Genomic DNA, 15,197 nt, shown 5'->3' with positions numbered 1-15,197 from the left:
GTGGAAGGAAAAGCTCAGGTAAGTTTCTCAAGTCCTTGTTTTACAAAAAAAGTTTCTCAAGTCCTAATATGAGAATTTTTTCTTGTTCTCTTTCCAATTTTAATATTCTTTAATTACTAAATTTTTAGTAAGATTTATGCCTTGGATGTGCTAAGATAGTGGAAATTTGAGTTTTAGCCTTTTGATATAGTTAACTTAACCGCGTATGCGGCAGTTCAGTTGGTTTCAGCGTAGGCATTGATGTTGTTGTGCTCCTGAATTCGATCTGGGAGAGATATTTTACGCCAAAATGGTATCATCGCCGGCCGGATACCGGACCTAAGGACTAAGGTTGTTTGTCTAAAACCTCCAGATAATAAAAAATATAGTTAACTTTTTTTTGTTTTTGTTCGTTGTTTCTATATTGCTCACTTTCCAATAACCTTTCTAATATTTATTTGACCATATGTGTTCTTTATAAAAGTTATCATCTCATCATCTATAGACATTTTTCATGTATAACTTATATTTTAAATTTTTAAAACGAACATAAATTATTCGAACTTATCATAAAATATTTTAAGAGATACGTTAAATAATATGTATATCATATTTTTCAAAATTATAAAAATAATAATAATAATAATAATAAGTATATCATACAAATTACATTTATGGAGTGTAATGCAAGTTTTCTAAGATTCTTATTCAATTTTCCAATATAGTGTTATATTCAATATATTTTTAAGAAAAGTATTCTTGTTTGTTGTATTGAAGTTGTATAATACTATAATAAAATCGTAGAATAACATGTTACTAGGTGATTTTTTCGTGCTCATGTTATATTACTAAGATTTATAAAATAATTATATTATAATGATTGATTGATATTTTATTTTAAAATTTCAATCATTTTAAATTATATGTATAATTTATATTGATAATGTTACATTATTTTAATTAGATATAATATTTTGGATATGTATTATCTATTCGGTATGATTTCACTTGGGTATATTGGATTGCATCAATTTCTTTTTATCAGTTATAATATTTTTAGTTCTAAACAAATGATAATTTTGATTAATTTTATTATTTGCATTAAGTTTGATTGTCTTAGATGTAAATATATATATTTAGAAAAATTAACTAAACTGTTAGATTCAAAAGTACTAGAAGCCGAAGAATGGTCAGAAAAGGACAACAGAAAGTAGTGGTGACAAAATGTCCTCTTGTAAATAATATGTCTTTCATGCACAACAGTGTTTACGTCATCTACTACATCATTTTGTTGAAGCCTTTTTTTTATCCCCATTCTTCTTAATTCTTATATAACCTCAAGATCACACCCCCACAATATCCAAGTAGAACAAAACTTGAACGTTCCGTAATTATTGAGTTGGAACCAAATATGGCTTCCCAAAAACCCCACCAATATCATCCCCCTCTTCACTTTGTTCTCTTCCCTTTCATGGCTCAACGCCACATGATTCCCATGGTTGATATTGCAAAGCTCTTGGCTCAGCGTGGTGTGACCATAACAATTGTCACCACGCCTCACAACGCAGGGAGGTTTAAGAATGTCTTAAACCGTGCCATCGAGTCTGGTTTGCCCATCAACCTAGTGCATGTAGACTTGTCATATCAAAAATTTCGGTTGCCAGAAGGACAAGATAATATCGACTCGCTTGACTCCATGGAGCTGATGGTGCCTTTCTTTAAAGCGGTTAACATGCTTGAAGAGCCTGTCATGAAGCTGGTAGAAGAGATGAAACCTAGACCAAACTGTTTGATTTCTGATTTATTGTTGCCTTATACAAGCAAAATCGCAAGGACGTTCAATATACCAAAGATCGTTTTCAATGGAATGTCTTGCTTTTGTATTTTGTGTATGCATATTCTACGCAGAAACCTGGAGATCTTGAAGAATTTAAAGTCGGACAAAGAGTACTTCTTTGTTCCAAGTTTTCCAGACAGAGTTGAATTTACAAAGCCTCAGGTTCCCGTAGATGCAGATGCAAGTGGAGATTGGAAAGAGTTTATGGACGAATTGGTCGAAGCAGAAAACACGTCATACGGTATAATTCTCAACACGTTTCAAGAGTTGGAGGCTGCTTATGTCAAAGACTACAAAGAAGCTAGAGCCGGGAAAGTATGGTCCATTGGACCCGTTTCCTTGTGCAACAAGATAGGGGCGGACAAAGCTGAGAGGGGGAACAAGGCGGTCATTGATCAAGAAGAATGTTTTAAATGGCTTGATTCTAAAGAAGAAGGGTCGGTGCTATATGTTTGCCTTGGAAGTATCTGTAATCTTCCTCTGTCTCAGCTCAAGGAGATAGGGTTAGGTCTAGAGAAATCCAAAAGACCTTTTATATGGGTTATAAGAAGTTGGAAAAAGTATAATGAGCTTGCTGAGTGGTTCTTGGAAAGCGGTTTTGAAGAAAGGATCAAAGAGAGAGGGCTTCTTATAAAAGGATGGGCACCTCAAGTGCTTATCCTTTCACACCCTTCTGTTGGAGGATTCTTGACTCATTGTGGATGGAACTCGACTCTAGAAGGAATCGCCTCGGGTGTTCCATTGCTCACTTGGCCGTTGTTTGGAGACCAATTCTGCAACCAAAAATTGGTTATTCAGGTTCTCAAAGTCGGTGTAAGCTCTGGGGTTGAAGAGGTTATGAAATGGGGAGAGGAGGAGAAAATAGGTGTGTTGGTGGATAGTGAAGGAGTGAAGAAGGCGGTGGAAGAACTAATGGGTGAAAGTGATGAAGCAAAAGAGAGAAGAAGAAGAGCCAAAGAGCTTGGAGAATTAGCTCACAGGGCTGTAGATGAAGGAGGTTCTTCTCATTCTAACATGACATTCCTCTTGGAAGATATATCGCAACTAATAGCACAATCCAAAAATTGATTACGTCATTGCTATAGATATTTGGTTTACAGTTTTTTCTTACAAATATATGTTTATAATTTACTAGTATTGTTTTAAGTTAACATACGTTGATCATATTTGTGTGTTTATCAAGTATCTTACAAGAATTTAGCAAAAAAAAAAAAAAGTATCTAAAAAAAAGTATTATTCTTTTTGAAAATTTTAACAGTCGTACGACGGGCGAGTTATCGCGCTTGCACTTCTACGTATTTGAATGGCCTCAAAAAATGGCGTGAAGTCAACCGTTCAAACTCGGCTAAATTACCTTTTTATTGCTGTTAGACATGTCAAGTTTAATTTGGCAGCTGTGGATTCGGTACAGAAAAATGCTGTAGATTTTACGCCTCTTTTGATGATTATAGAAGAGATAATAATGTTATAATTTTTAAATTTTATTAGTTTATATAGATAAATTAATCGATAACAAATGTTTTTATTCCATAAAGTTAATATTTTATTTTAAAATGTAAATTAGTTACAAGTAAATATAGCATTGAAAATTTTCTAACTATGATGATAATTTCATCTATTAATATAGAATAAATGATAATATCATATCTATTAATTTGTCAAAAAAAAAGAAGATAATATCATATCTAGTTTTGTATATGAAAATGGTGTATTTTTGAAAAAAATGTATATGAAAATGATGTATTTTTATAAGTGTATTTTCAAAATAACAGCTATTTTTCTCAAATTGGAATATGAAATTGAAGATAATACTACGATATATTTGAAAAATGGTATATATTTTTTAAAGATATTTTTGAATTTATATTAAAGACAAAGAATTCTGAGTTTTTTTTATTAATTTGTATATATGCATTAAAAAAAATTTTGAAAAAAATATACAATATGCATGAATTTATACAACTATAAATTTATGATATTACTGAGACTAAATTTTAGGAATTTTTGAAAAATATTATTTTACTAAATGTTGTCGTTTTTACATTGACCCAGCTTAAATAAATTTAATTTTTGTAATGTTTATTAGTTTATCATGTATGTATTTATTGTGGTTTTACTATGATATATTTTGAAATTGTAGTAATAATAGCTATTGTGTATTTTCTTCTTATGTTTTTTTTTTGTTCTCGGTGATCATCTTTCTTTTCGAGTTCAATATATTCTTATAGATTTCCGGAAAAAGAAGGATATATTGTAAATTTGTGAAAAAAGGGAAGAGTCTAATTCCAAAATACGTAATGAAAGTATTCAGTGAATGTCCAGTACTTATTAAGTTATATCATTGGCAACCATATTTAAAATGATTTCTTACCAGTTATCAGTTATGTCACTTTGGTCAAGGTCTTTTCCTTCCTCTAATATATTTGTTACTATACACGATTCTTTTGCACATAATAATATAGATATATAGATATATATATATATATATATGCTTACGCACCACACTCATTGCTCAAGACCAAACCAAAAACTAGCAGTCATGGCTTCTGAAGTTAGCCACCACTCATATTCTTCGCTTCACTTTGTTCTCTTTCCCTTCATGGCTCAAGGCCACATGATTCCAATGGTCGATATTGCAAAGCTTTTGGCTCAGCGTGGTGTGACCATAACAATCATCACAACTCCTAACAACGCAGCGAGGTTCAAAAACGTCTTACACCGTGCCATCGAGTCTGGCTTGTCCATCAACCTGGTGCATGTCAAGTTTCCACATCAAGAAGCTGGTTTACCAGAAGGACAAGAGAACGTAGATTTTCTTGAGTCGATGGGGTCGATGGCAACTTTTCTTAAAGCGGTTAACATGCTCGAAGAACCGGTCCAGAAGCTTATTGATGAGATGACACCTCAACCAAGCTGTATCATTTCTGATATGTGTTTGTTTTATACAAACAAAATTGCTAAGAGGTTGAATATACCAAAGATCGTTTTCCATGGCTTTTCTAGCTTTTCTCTTCTGTGTATGCATGTTTTACGCAATAACCATGAGATGCTGGAGAATTTAAAGTCAGACAAAGAGTATTTCCTCCTTCCCTCTTTTCCTGACAGAGTTGAATTTACAAAACTTCAAGCTCCTGTGGATACACATCCTCAGGGAGATTGGAAAGATGTGCTTAGCAATTTGGACGAGGCGGACACCACATCCTTTGGTGTTATCGTTAACACATTTGAAGAGCTCGAACCAGCTTATGTCAAAGAACTCAAGGAGGCCAGAGATGGTAAAGTATGGACCCTTGGACCTGTTGCCTTGTGCAACAAGGTGGGAGCAGATCAAGCTGAGAGGGGAAAGAAGGCAGACATAAACCAAGAAGATTGTCTTCAATGGCTTGATTCTAAAGAAGAAGGGTCGGTGCTATATGTTTGCCTTGGTAGCATTTGCAATCTTACCTTGGATCAGCTCAAGGAGCTCGGGCTAGGCCTTGAGGAATCCAAAATACCTTTCATTTGGGTCATAAGAAGCTGGGATAAGTATAATGAGCTAGCAGAGTGGATCTTGGATAGTGGTTTGGAAGAAAGAATCAAAGAGAGAGGCCTTCTCATCAAAGGATGGTCTCCCCAAATGATTATTCTGCAACATTTGTCTGTAGGAGGATTCTTAACCCATTGTGGATGGAACTCAACTCTTGAGGGTATAACATCTGGTCTTCCACTGCTTACGTGGCCGCTATTTGCTGACCAATTCTCCAACGAGAAATTGGTCGTGCAGGTGTTAAAATCCGGTGTTAGAGTTGGGGTCGAAGAGCCTATGATATGGGGTGAAGAGGAGAAAATAGGAGTATTGGTGGATAAAGAGGGAGTTAAGAAAGCAGTGGAAGAGTTAATGGGTGATTCTGATGACGCTAAGGAGAGAAGAAGAAGAGCCAAAGAGCTTGGAGAATTAGCACATAAGGCTGTGGAAGAAGGAGGCTCTTCTCATGCTAACATTAGTCTCCTCTTAGAAGACATTATGGAACAAGTTAAATCTAGAAACTGATTACATTGTTGTTTTAATACATTATGTGAGTTTTATTCAAATTATCTTTTTATATCAAATGTGTATTTTAAGTTCCAACCAGTGTGGTTCATATAGAACATATGTGTCAGATGTGAATTTTCATAAAACTGGTAGACTTGTTGATAATTATTACATAGATGTTACAAGAAAAATATTATCATGAATATAAGAATTTTGGAGAAATGCTTAAAACATTGAAATATTTGTGAAGCAAGAGACAGTTTCATTTACACGCTAGAACACGATCTTCTTGAATGAAACATCCCTTCTTCATCAGGCTCCACCGTCCCAGAGTGCCCTCCAACACATCTCTTAAGATTCTTCATTAACTTCTTCCCCCATTCATGATGCCCATCAGCTACTACTGTCAATGCAAGAGCGCCATCATATTTAGTTCCGTTTCTCATCAACTCCTTCCTCAAACAAGAATTGATCCATCTCAGGTAACTCACTTCCGTATTCAAATCCTCATTCTCTTCTAAGACCCTTCTGTGCTCTTCTACACTCACCATCTTCACAAAAGCCAAAAAAAATAAGCAAGTCAACGTCAAGTGAAATCTAATAACTGAATTTGGATCCCAAGAATCAAAAGTTACCTCTGAAGATTTCATGTATACTTCTTTTTCCTCTTGCAACAAATCAAGGTTGGCTTTCAAACCTTTTACTTGACCTTCAAGTTCCTTCACAAAGTTATTCTTTTTCCCCAGTTCATGAATACACTTCAATAACTTCTTAACACTCTTCCTGCTCTTCTGGTTTACCACACGGTGTAATTGCTTCACTCTTATCCTGAGCTTCTTTGCTTCTCCCTCAAGAAGCCTATTCTTTGATCTCAACTCTTGGATTTCTCCAACCAGTTTGCTATACACGATCACCAAATCTTGGCCCCTCTTGAGTTCTTCCTCCATGGCCGAAACTTCTCTATGGAAGAAATCTAATTGAGATCTCTCAAGAACCAACATGCTTTTACGCTCCACAAGCCTGACTTCTTTGTCTTAAAGAAAACAATAACGTGCGAAACGCAACTCCATCTCGTGTTCCTTCTTCTGAAGCTCCTCGAGTCTCAAATTCAAGCTGAGAATCTCTTGCTTTTGATGATCAACTAGACTCTCTTTTTCTTCCTCTTCTTGTCCATCTTTTCTTCTGCTAGGTGATGGAGAAGACTCTGGCTTACGTGCAGAAGAAGTTACCTCATTATCTTCTTACCAAGAGACGAACCTCGCAAAGATCACACCAGTTGCCGATAGTACAAGTGCAACACCAACTTTCAGAATCACCCGCTTCATAGCTCCTCCTTCTCTTGGACATGAACTATCCATTACTATCTTCTGTAACTTTCAATTACAATTCTTTATTTTTTAAGAATTAATTACAAATCTTCTCGCTTTAAAAAAAAAATTACAAATCTTTCTTCTCAGTAATTTTTTTTCCAGGTTTTTTTTTTTGATTATATGATGAAACTCAGAATAGATGAACTGATCGATCTTGTGCGGCTTTGATCATATTTAAACAGTGTATACGAAACACGGTCTTTTATTATAATTTTATTACAGCTTCTGTTGTGGAGCAGATGTGTCTTGTAAGATTATTATTTTCCCTTAGTGTGTGCCTTTTTGTTTCCTCTTAATTAGCTTTTTAATTTTTGACCATTGCTTGCTTACTCGCTTGGGCATCGAACCCTATGTTTCATTACCCCATACAGCTCCTGAGAGAATGCATTCTCCACGTACATTGTGTGTACTCACTCACTCGCACGTACGTAATGTGCATATTATGCATGCTATGCTGCTATGAGTGCCATACTGTTACGGCTAATCAAATTGAAACCCACAAATATGCAATTTGATTCTAAACACGTATTATACACTACCATTTATTTTATACGCGTAATCAACCGTTATTTAAATTTAATTTCATGAAGAAAAAAAACTACAAGTTTGATCAAAGCATGTTTCTTTTGGACCAAGTACGAGAGCAGGACATTGGCATTCATGTTTCTTTTGGATCAAAGCTAACATTTCTGGACCAGTTTGATCTAGTTGAGTATGAATTGAACAGTTTTGGCTTTGTGGATTATAGGTTTCGGTCCTTAACTTTATGATAATCCAAAAAAAAAAAAACATGGTGAAATCTATAAGTTTTTCAGGTATTTAACGAATAAGCTTTTGTCCTTACCAGCGTGCAAAACCGGTGAAGACAAAACCTGAGTTTCCTTTTGCCAGTTGTTATTTTTCTTGTGGCAACTAAAGTCAGAATTGTCATTGTCTCCCGAACTCAATCATGAAAACAAAACTAGCATTCAATAAGAAATGGACTTTCAAGTAACAAGAATACACGTTTCAACAATTAACAACACTACTGGTCCCTTTCATCTAAAAGAATGGTCCTCATTGAACAAAACCATCTTTGATTTCTATGTCACAATCACAAGCTTCACACAGCTCTGTACACTTGGATCTCCTTAATCGTGTCCTTTCAATATCATGCTATGCAGGACAAATTTGATTTTCACATGGAGTATGAAGTAAAAACAAAAACTCAGATAAAATTCACAATGTGCTATACCTAATTCAAGAACCAGCTCAAGATTCAAGACGACACAGTTTACACCTTCAAAAGTATGTAGTATGTACAAAAAGTGTTGGATGTACATTTCCTTTCTTTCTAACTATATTACTTCACACCAGCTTTCCTTTTGTTGCGTTCCTTCACATCTGTTGGGATTATAAACACCGAGTCCACACAGATCCCGCCTTTCGAATGTGTACAATCTATCTGTTTCATCGACCATTGTACCTCCGTTGTTATCTCTGAGCAACCCACAACAAACTCTCCAACCTTATAGTCTCTCCAGGACTCTCTACCTGTCTGCTCTCCTTCTTTATCAGCCAAGTAATACTCACACGACGCCTCTTGCCCGTCTGAAGTCGAGAGCGAGAACCTCACAGGCTTTATCTCCCAACCGTGCGTGTGTTCGAAATGGCAAACTCGTCTCCCCAACCTTTTCGAGAATCTTCCAAGGTGTATTCTGAAAGATAGACAGTATATACCAGGAGGAAGATTGAACCTCACCATCCCATCTACTTCAAACCACCAAATCTGCTGTAAGTAGGCTACAACATGGAACCTGTCCAAAGCAAGAAGAAATTAAAAAGCATCAGCACACATAATCTAAATTAATCAGTAGTTGAATGAAAAGTGAAGTACCTTGATTCTTCAGTATCAATCCAAGTCCAATACCTGCGGTCTTCAATTCCAGTGATAGCCATCCCTTTCGCCGAAACCGCCATACAAACCCGTCCTGTCACTCTATCAATCCACACTTCCTGCAACAATATCATCAAAAAGGAGACATTTTTAGAGTAGCAACAACCCCTTATCCTCAATTTCAACCCATACCCACATCAAAAGGAGACACTTTTATCGTAGCAACAACCCCTAATCCTCAATTTCAACCCATACCCACATCAAAAAGTTGACATTTTGACCATAGAAACAACCCCTAACCCCTAAAGTTTCAAACTTTCAACGGACCTTGTTACCATCGTCGAAAGGGATGGGGCGAGAGAGCAAGGCGAAGACACCCTTCATGGATAAACTCCGATACCTCTCCACCGGCAACAGATCGAGAAGATCCTTGTAGTTACTCGGCAGCTTCCTCTCCCAAACGGAGTCCGAAGAAGCCGCGCCGCGGAACGCTCGATTCAGGCGAGCTAGGTTGCAAATCTCCGGCGGAGTGAGGTGGAGGATCACGCACGCGACGCAGCTCTCCGGTATGTCGCCGAGGCTGGGTCCGATCGACGAGCCGGTGTGCTCGCCGTTGAGGTTCGAGAAGGACAACCCCATGACTCTGTAAAGAGACGCCTAGTAGACGCGAAGAAGAGAGAAGAAGTGGTGACGCTCGAGAGCCATAGCGATGGAGAAAGGTTTGGTTTTTATCTCATCGCGAACGATCTCTGGAGGTGATGATGATTAACAACAGGGGAACGCTAGACGGGGAAGTGAGGGAAGACAACATTTGGGGAAGGTGTGAGAGAGAGAATCAACGTCTTTAGAGCTTGCCACGTGGAGATCGGGGAAGTCGTTGGATTGTTCGAATGAATGTGATTAAATTACAAATCGCTATTATAGTTTCGAGATTACGACCAACAACAAAAAAAACTTTAATGATTCGAATGGGAAGTTTACTAACTTAGGGAGATGTGGAAAGATATTAAAAAGTAAACACGCCCGGTGGGACTCGAACCCACAATCGTTTGATTAGAAGTCAAACGCCTTATCCATTAGGCCACGGGCGCTTTTGTTCTTTTGTATGCTTATAAATCTATATAATGAATCGACAATGGAAGACCAAAGAGAGCAAACCCAAATGTTTAATTATGCAGAATAATTTTAGAGTGACAAAAATTTACCATCACTCTCTCTATTTTACCTCAAGAAATATAAAACTCATTAAATAAAGTTTTTTTTTGTTGTTGTTATAATTGATAAGTACTTGGACAATCCTTATGTTTAAGATCTTATAAGGTCAACAAGAGCACTTGAACCGTTTTACCTTCTAAAATTCACTCGAGTTCCAATATCTGAAACAACTCTAGAGAGGTGAAAAGACTATAATATGAGGAATGGTCAACTTTACTATTTTCAGAATTTGAAGAGTGTTTGCTATTTTGCTCCATAATTTCTAGGATTTGCTGGAATAAAGTTCTGAAATATAAATGCACTCTTTAGAAAAAGGAAACTCAATTAATTCGCTAGTTCATACAATAAGGATATAAACAATAATCATGGATCGTAAACACAATACTTATAGGGTTTATAAATCTTCTTATTCTCTGGTGCAGTCAAGCAACACACAGAGAGACACAAAAGAAAATCTCAAAAAGAAAGAAACCAAAGAGTGAGAATGGTAACTATGACTCTTTCCTTGGCAACCCCAATCTTTTGCTCATCTTTCTCTTCCACATATCGCTTTGGTTCTTGCACCCCAAGCCACCGTGCGGCCGAACTCAGCACATCTCCGCCGTCAAAGCTCCCAAGAAAATCAAGAAGCTTGGATCCGAGATCTTGTCTCTGACACTCAAAGAGTCCCGCATCCTCGCCGACTACGTCCAAGACAAGTTCGGTGTTTCGATACTCTTTTCGGCGACTGCTGCAGCGGCGGCTGTCTTCTCTCCTCCTCCCGAGGACGGTGATGATGTGACGGCTACTGTGGAGGAGCAGACCAAGTTCGATATGGTTATCAACGACGTGGCCATCGGTCATCGTATTGAAGTGGCTAAAGCGATGAGGGCTCTGAGCGTGCCGTTGAGTCAAGTGACAGAGCTCACTAAAGATTTTCCGAAGATTTTCATGGAAGGCGTGACGAAAGATGAAGCAGAAGAAGCCAAAAGACAGCTCGAAGAAGCTGACGCCACGGTATCCATTGTTTAAGTTTTGGCAATCTGATTTTCTACAAGTGTTTTTCTGGAGTTTCATGGGGTCTTTTTGTGTTGTTGGCATAACTAGCAAGTTTTGGATAATTGTTGATCAAAGCTTTTTTGAAATTATTGCAGTTTAAATCCATTTGGTTTCTCAGAAATAACTTGAAAAGGAATGATTGTTATTGTATGGTTCCAACTATCAGCAACCTATAATATAAGATCTTATAAAATGAATCCATGCTAGTTTATAATTATTTGCCAATCATGTGCTAGACCTATTACATTATTTTTGCATGGCTTAAACTTAGGTTTTAAAATACGCAGTTTTACTTGCCATGGCACAACTCGAAACATCTTAATTCCGTCGAAAATTCTTATGTTTTCTTGTAGTTTTTAGTGCGAGACTAGATCTGCAAATCCCTTGTCTTGGTGTGCATTTGCCTTAAGTGGAAAGCTTGAAAAGTGATTGAAAGAGTAATTGACTAGCACTTTCCTCGGATCATCTCCAATGGTTTATTCTATTTTTTACTTTAAAACAGAGTAATTCTATAATAGAATTTGAATTTATTCCAATGGTATTCTATTTTAGAGTAGAAAATAGAGTGATGCAAAAAAAAAAAATTGGAGTAAAACTGTTTTTCATTCTATTATAAAGTGAGAAATAGAATACTATTGAAGCATTTTTATTCTAAACTTTATTTTAAAATAAAAAATAGAGTAGAGTTAGAGATGCCCTCACACTAACCCAGAATGGGTTTTATTAACACAATACTTTAATAAACAACACGTTACGAAATGACATGTTACATGGCTAAAAACTCCGACAAAGTTGCAGACTGGAGATCTAAGCAAGAAACTCGAAGTGGCACACAATCCAGCAATAGATATATTTAACAAAGCGTCAGACACACTTCAAAGATGGCCTAAGTCTTCGGTGGTGGCCAACGACGGAGACATCGAGTTCCTTGACTCATCGAAATCCTCTCCCACCGGCGATTGCTCAACTCTAATCTCCTCAACCATCTTAACAACCTCAGCCATTGTAGGCCGTTTCTCCGGCTGCGGAACAACGCATGCCAGACCAATATGCAGCATCGCCACCATCTCCTCCTCTATGTTCTTGTACCTCAGAAGCTCCGGATCAAAAACCTCCGCCGTCCATTCCTCCTTCACCACCGACCTCACCCATTTCGGCAAGTCAACAACCGCTTCCTCCTCTTCCTCCACCGCCACCGAAGCCGCTGATCTAGGCCTAGAAGGAGACGGGTACACCGAGGGAGCTTTTCCAGTTAAAACCTCGAGGAGAAGGACACCAAAGCTATACACGTCAGCTTTCTGAGAAAGACGTTTGATCTCGGACTGCTCCGGGGCACGGTAGCCGCCTAGACGAGCTATAGCGTGCACCGGGTTTAGAAGGAGGGATAAACCGAAATCTGCGATCAATGCGACGCCGTTTCGGTCTAGGAGAACGTTGGAGGACTTGATGTTCCCGTGAGGAATTTTGGAGATGCTATACTCGTCATGAATCTTGGCCAAGCCTCTCGCTGCTCCTAACATTAGACTAATCCTCGTCGTCCAATCCAATGGTATCCTCCCAGGACCTCGATTCCCTATAAAGAAATATTTTTTAAAAAAAAACTAATTTTAGTTCACTAATACGACAGAACAGAACATTTAATCTAAGTTTGGAAAGAAACATAACCATGTAGAAGTGAGTGTAAGCTTCCATTGGGTAGATACTCATAAACAAGAAGCTTCTCTTCTTTAGCGTAATAATAAGCTCTGAGTTTCACCACGTTCTGATGCTTAAGCCTCCCGATAATCTCCATGTACTGCTCGAACTCCTTCCTCGGACACGGGTTCGCGTCTTTGAGACGCTTCACCGCCACCGTCGTCGTTCCGTCGTCGAGCACCGCCTTGTAAACCGTCCCTAAGCTTCCTTTCCCGAGCATCTCCGCCGACGCTTTCAACAGATCCTCGAGCTCGAACTGCTTCCTCCTCTCGAAAAACACCAGCCGGCTCCTGTCGGTGGCCGACGTCGCGTCGCTCTCTTCGCCTCCTCCTCCGTAGCTGCTCCGCCTCTTGCCTTCTCCTCCTCCGCCGGCGAAGCCACTCTCCAAGCTCGCGGATTTCGACCCGCCGCCACGGTCTGACCTCCCGCAGCAGAAGGCAAACCCGAAGGAGGCTAAGACGATAACCGCTACACCGCCGCCGATGACGGCGGCGATGGCTCCGGAGCTTAGCCCTCGGTGGTGATGGATCTTCGGATCTCCGGCGATGACCGGAGAATGCGGAAGCGACGTTGGATTCGACGGAACGATCTTGTCGGTGTCGGAAGATTCCGGGTCGTTCGTGTAAGTACAATCCGGTAAAGGATCCGACCCGCATAAACCTTCGTTACCGGAGAAGCTCAAGTCTCCGAACTTCTTCACTACACCGTCGGTGACTTTCCCGTGCAGCTCGTTGTAAGAGACGTTAAGTTCAAGAAGCGAACCCACCTGAGAAAAATCCGGGATCCGACCCGTTAACTCGTTGTCCTGGAGCCTGATCGTTAGTATCCAGGTCAACCCGAGAATCTCTCTGGGGATGACTCCTCGTATGTTGTTGTCCGAGAGATCAAGACGGATCATTCTCTTGAGGGAAGAGATCTCTTTCGGGATCTCACCGGAGATATCGTTACCTGCGAGGTACACGAGTCTGAGGTTGGTACAGTTCGTGAGGGGCGAAACGGTGCCGTTTAGTCTGTTGTCGTGGAGGTCGAGGAGGCGGAGCTGGTCTAAGGAGGAGAGAGAGGTTAGTGGTCCTCTTAAGGAGAGGGAAGGGAGAGAGAGTCCAGTGACGCGGCGAGAGTAGGGTGAGCAGTAAACGCCGCGCCAGGAGGAGGAACAAGCGTCGGAGCCGGTCCAGTTTGCGGCGAGGTTTCCGTGTGTGTCGGTCTCGATGCGGAAGAGTGTGAGGGAGTTTGTGTCGTTTAGAGCGGAGGAGACGGAGAGGTGAAGAAGAAGGAGGAGGAGGAGAGGTATAGCCATGGCGTATTGGCGGGAAGAGAAGAGTGAGTGTGACGAGAGAAAGGATATTTTGAAACAGATAAATAAATGAAATTGATATAAACGACAAAAGTATGGAATCTTGCATTTTGCTTTTTCTTTTCGTTTTATTTTATTTATTGTATAAAACAAAAACTGAAGAAAGAAAAACAAAAGTTATGCACATAACATTGATTAGGAAATTAGGAAGATAAATAAAATAATATAGGATAATGTATGTTTACTTTTATGTTAAAATTGCATATACGTAAATTAAATAACATATGTTACCATAAATTTTTATCATATACTGTAATTTTCTTTAAATTGGTTTTGGATCTACTTTGATATATGTAAATAAATAATAATATGATGGTAAATCATTAGTGAGAAGAAATGCAAAAAGGTAAAAGTAGGAACGGTGGTTGTGTGAATGATTGCTGTTCTCCACTCCTAGGTGTGACTTTGTATGGGTGAACATAACCCTACAACGCCCCCAAAAGTTTACCTAAAGTATGAAAAAGTTATCTACAGTAAATAATGCATTTCTTTGTGTCTCTTTGTCAGAAAAAACGAAGTTATTGGTGCAATTCGTTTCGATATTTACATGCCAGGTCACTCTCTTTTTTTGTCGACTCTTTCATGTTTAAATAGTCCACATTCGGTTTCAGATGATAAATATTTTCAGTGTTATCCGTATATAATACAATACAAATAGTCTAAGCTAATCAACTCTTTCATGTAATAAAATATAATGTCTAAAGAGAAATGCATGATTATCATGGACACAAATTTTATGAATAATCAATTTGTTGTGAACAAAGACTGATAAGTTCGAAAAAAGCAATTTCTCAAAAAAAAAAAGCAAGAAAATTTAGAAT

At 38.4% G+C, this 15,197-nt stretch overlaps 6 protein-coding genes and 1 non-coding gene across 8 annotated transcripts; 3 read left to right on the top strand and 4 right to left on the bottom strand.

The window, feature by feature from the left end:
* Positions 1-168: 168 nt before the first annotated feature.
* LOC103857638 (UDP-glycosyltransferase 73C4) lies at positions 169-2,982 on the top strand. The gene has a single exon (XM_009134849.3). It carries the CDS (start codon positions 1,391-1,393, stop codon positions 2,882-2,884), a length of 1,494 nt encoding a protein of 497 aa, XP_009133097.2. The 5' UTR covers positions 169-1,390; the 3' UTR covers positions 2,885-2,982.
* Positions 2,983-3,256: 274 nt separating this feature from the next.
* LOC103857637 (UDP-glycosyltransferase 73C3) lies at positions 3,257-5,955 on the top strand. Its single transcript, XM_009134848.2, has one exon. The coding sequence runs from the start codon at positions 4,305-4,307 to the stop codon at positions 5,844-5,846; it is 1,542 nt and encodes a 513-aa protein (XP_009133096.2). The 5' UTR covers positions 3,257-4,304; the 3' UTR covers positions 5,847-5,955.
* A 139-nt stretch (positions 5,956-6,094) lies between these two features.
* Positions 6,095-7,186, bottom strand: LOC103857708. The gene is made up of 3 exons (XM_033287296.1): positions 7,086-7,186; positions 6,464-6,788; positions 6,095-6,379 (listed from the first exon to the last, which is right to left on the bottom strand). The coding sequence occupies exons 1-3, from the start codon at positions 7,184-7,186 to the stop codon at positions 6,095-6,097; spliced, it is 711 nt and encodes a 236-aa protein (XP_033143187.1).
* Positions 7,187-8,257: 1,071 nt separating this feature from the next.
* LOC103857636 (F-box protein PP2-A15) lies at positions 8,258-9,890 on the bottom strand. The gene is made up of 3 exons (XM_009134847.3): positions 9,402-9,890; positions 9,075-9,193; positions 8,258-8,994 (listed from the first exon to the last, which is right to left on the bottom strand). The coding sequence occupies exons 1-3, from the start codon at positions 9,711-9,713 to the stop codon at positions 8,541-8,543; spliced, it is 885 nt and encodes a 294-aa protein (XP_009133095.1). The 5' UTR covers positions 9,714-9,890; the 3' UTR covers positions 8,258-8,540.
* A 202-nt stretch (positions 9,891-10,092) lies between these two features.
* Positions 10,093-10,165, bottom strand: TRNAR-UCU. Its single transcript has one exon. It is a non-coding gene; the product is annotated as a tRNA-Arg (tRNA).
* Positions 10,123-11,558, top strand: LOC103857634 (50S ribosomal protein L12-2, chloroplastic-like). The gene is given in 2 exon segments (XM_009134845.3): positions 10,123-10,879; positions 10,882-11,558. Coding segments are annotated over 2 exon segments (525 nt in total). The 5' UTR covers positions 10,123-10,773; the 3' UTR covers positions 11,301-11,558.
* A 198-nt stretch (positions 11,559-11,756) lies between these two features.
* LOC103857633 (leucine-rich repeat receptor-like protein kinase PXC1) lies at positions 11,757-14,377 on the bottom strand. 2 transcript variants are annotated; one of them, XR_004456183.1, is made up of 3 exons: positions 12,993-14,377; positions 12,025-12,900; positions 11,757-11,783 (listed from the first exon to the last, which is right to left on the bottom strand). XR_004456183.1 is itself a non-coding variant. In XM_009134844.3 (2 exons), exons 1-2 carry the CDS (start codon positions 14,317-14,319, stop codon positions 12,203-12,205), a joined length of 2,025 nt encoding a protein of 674 aa, XP_009133092.1. In that variant the 5' UTR covers positions 14,320-14,377; the 3' UTR covers positions 12,024-12,202. The 2 variants fall into 2 exon arrangements, 1 of the variants encoding a protein (XP_009133092.1); XM_009134844.3 differs by lacking the exon at positions 11,757-11,783 and having other exon boundaries at positions 12,024-12,900.
* Between the last annotated feature and the right edge of the window lie 820 nt (positions 14,378-15,197).

This window comes from Brassica rapa, chromosome A03 (genome assembly GCF_000309985.2).
Source record: "Brassica rapa cultivar Chiifu-401-42 chromosome A03, CAAS_Brap_v3.01, whole genome shotgun sequence".
Taxonomy (NCBI): domain Eukaryota; kingdom Viridiplantae; phylum Streptophyta; class Magnoliopsida; order Brassicales; family Brassicaceae; genus Brassica; species Brassica rapa.
The sequence above is the reverse complement of the archived record's forward strand: the minus strand, read 5'-3'. Positions and strand labels throughout refer to the sequence as shown.

What these genes read in the sequence shown, in the direction of transcription:
- LOC103857637 (XM_009134848.2), top strand. Translation starts at nt 4,305, where the DNA reads ATGCTTACGCACCACACTCATTGCTCAAGACCAAACCAAAAACTAGCA.
- LOC103857636 (XM_009134847.3), bottom strand. Translation starts at nt 9,713, where the DNA reads ATGGGGTTGTCCTTCTCGAACCTCAACGGCGAGCACACCGGCTCGTCG. An exon ending in CTTTCGACGATGGTAACAAG is followed by an intron (nt 9,194 to 9,401) that starts GTCCGTTGAAAG and finishes ATATTGTTGCAG; the next exon opens with GAAGTGTGGATTGATAGAGT. An exon ending in ATTGATACTGAAGAATCAAG is followed by an intron (nt 8,995 to 9,074) that starts GTACTTCACTTT and finishes TGCTTTGGACAG; the next exon opens with GTTCCATGTTGTAGCCTACT.
- LOC103857638 (XM_009134849.3), top strand. Translation starts at nt 1,391, where the DNA reads ATGGCTTCCCAAAAACCCCACCAATATCATCCCCCTCTTCACTTTGTT.
- LOC103857633 (XM_009134844.3), bottom strand. Translation starts at nt 14,319, where the DNA reads ATGGCTATACCTCTCCTCCTCCTCCTTCTTCTTCACCTCTCCGTCTCC. An exon ending in CTTACACTCACTTCTACATG is followed by an intron (nt 12,901 to 12,992) that starts GTTATGTTTCTT and finishes ATTTCTTTATAG; the next exon opens with GGAATCGAGGTCCTGGGAGG.
- LOC103857708 (XM_033287296.1), bottom strand. Translation starts at nt 7,186, where the DNA reads ATGGATAGTTCATGTCCAAGAGAAGGAGGAGCTATGAAGCGGGTGATT. An exon ending in ACTGGTGTGATCTTTGCGAG is followed by an intron (nt 6,789 to 7,085) that starts GTTCGTCTCTTG and finishes TTTCTTCCATAG; the next exon opens with AGAAGTTTCGGCCATGGAGG. An exon ending in TATACATGAAATCTTCAGAG is followed by an intron (nt 6,380 to 6,463) that starts GTAACTTTTGAT and finishes GCTTTTGTGAAG; the next exon opens with ATGGTGAGTGTAGAAGAGCA.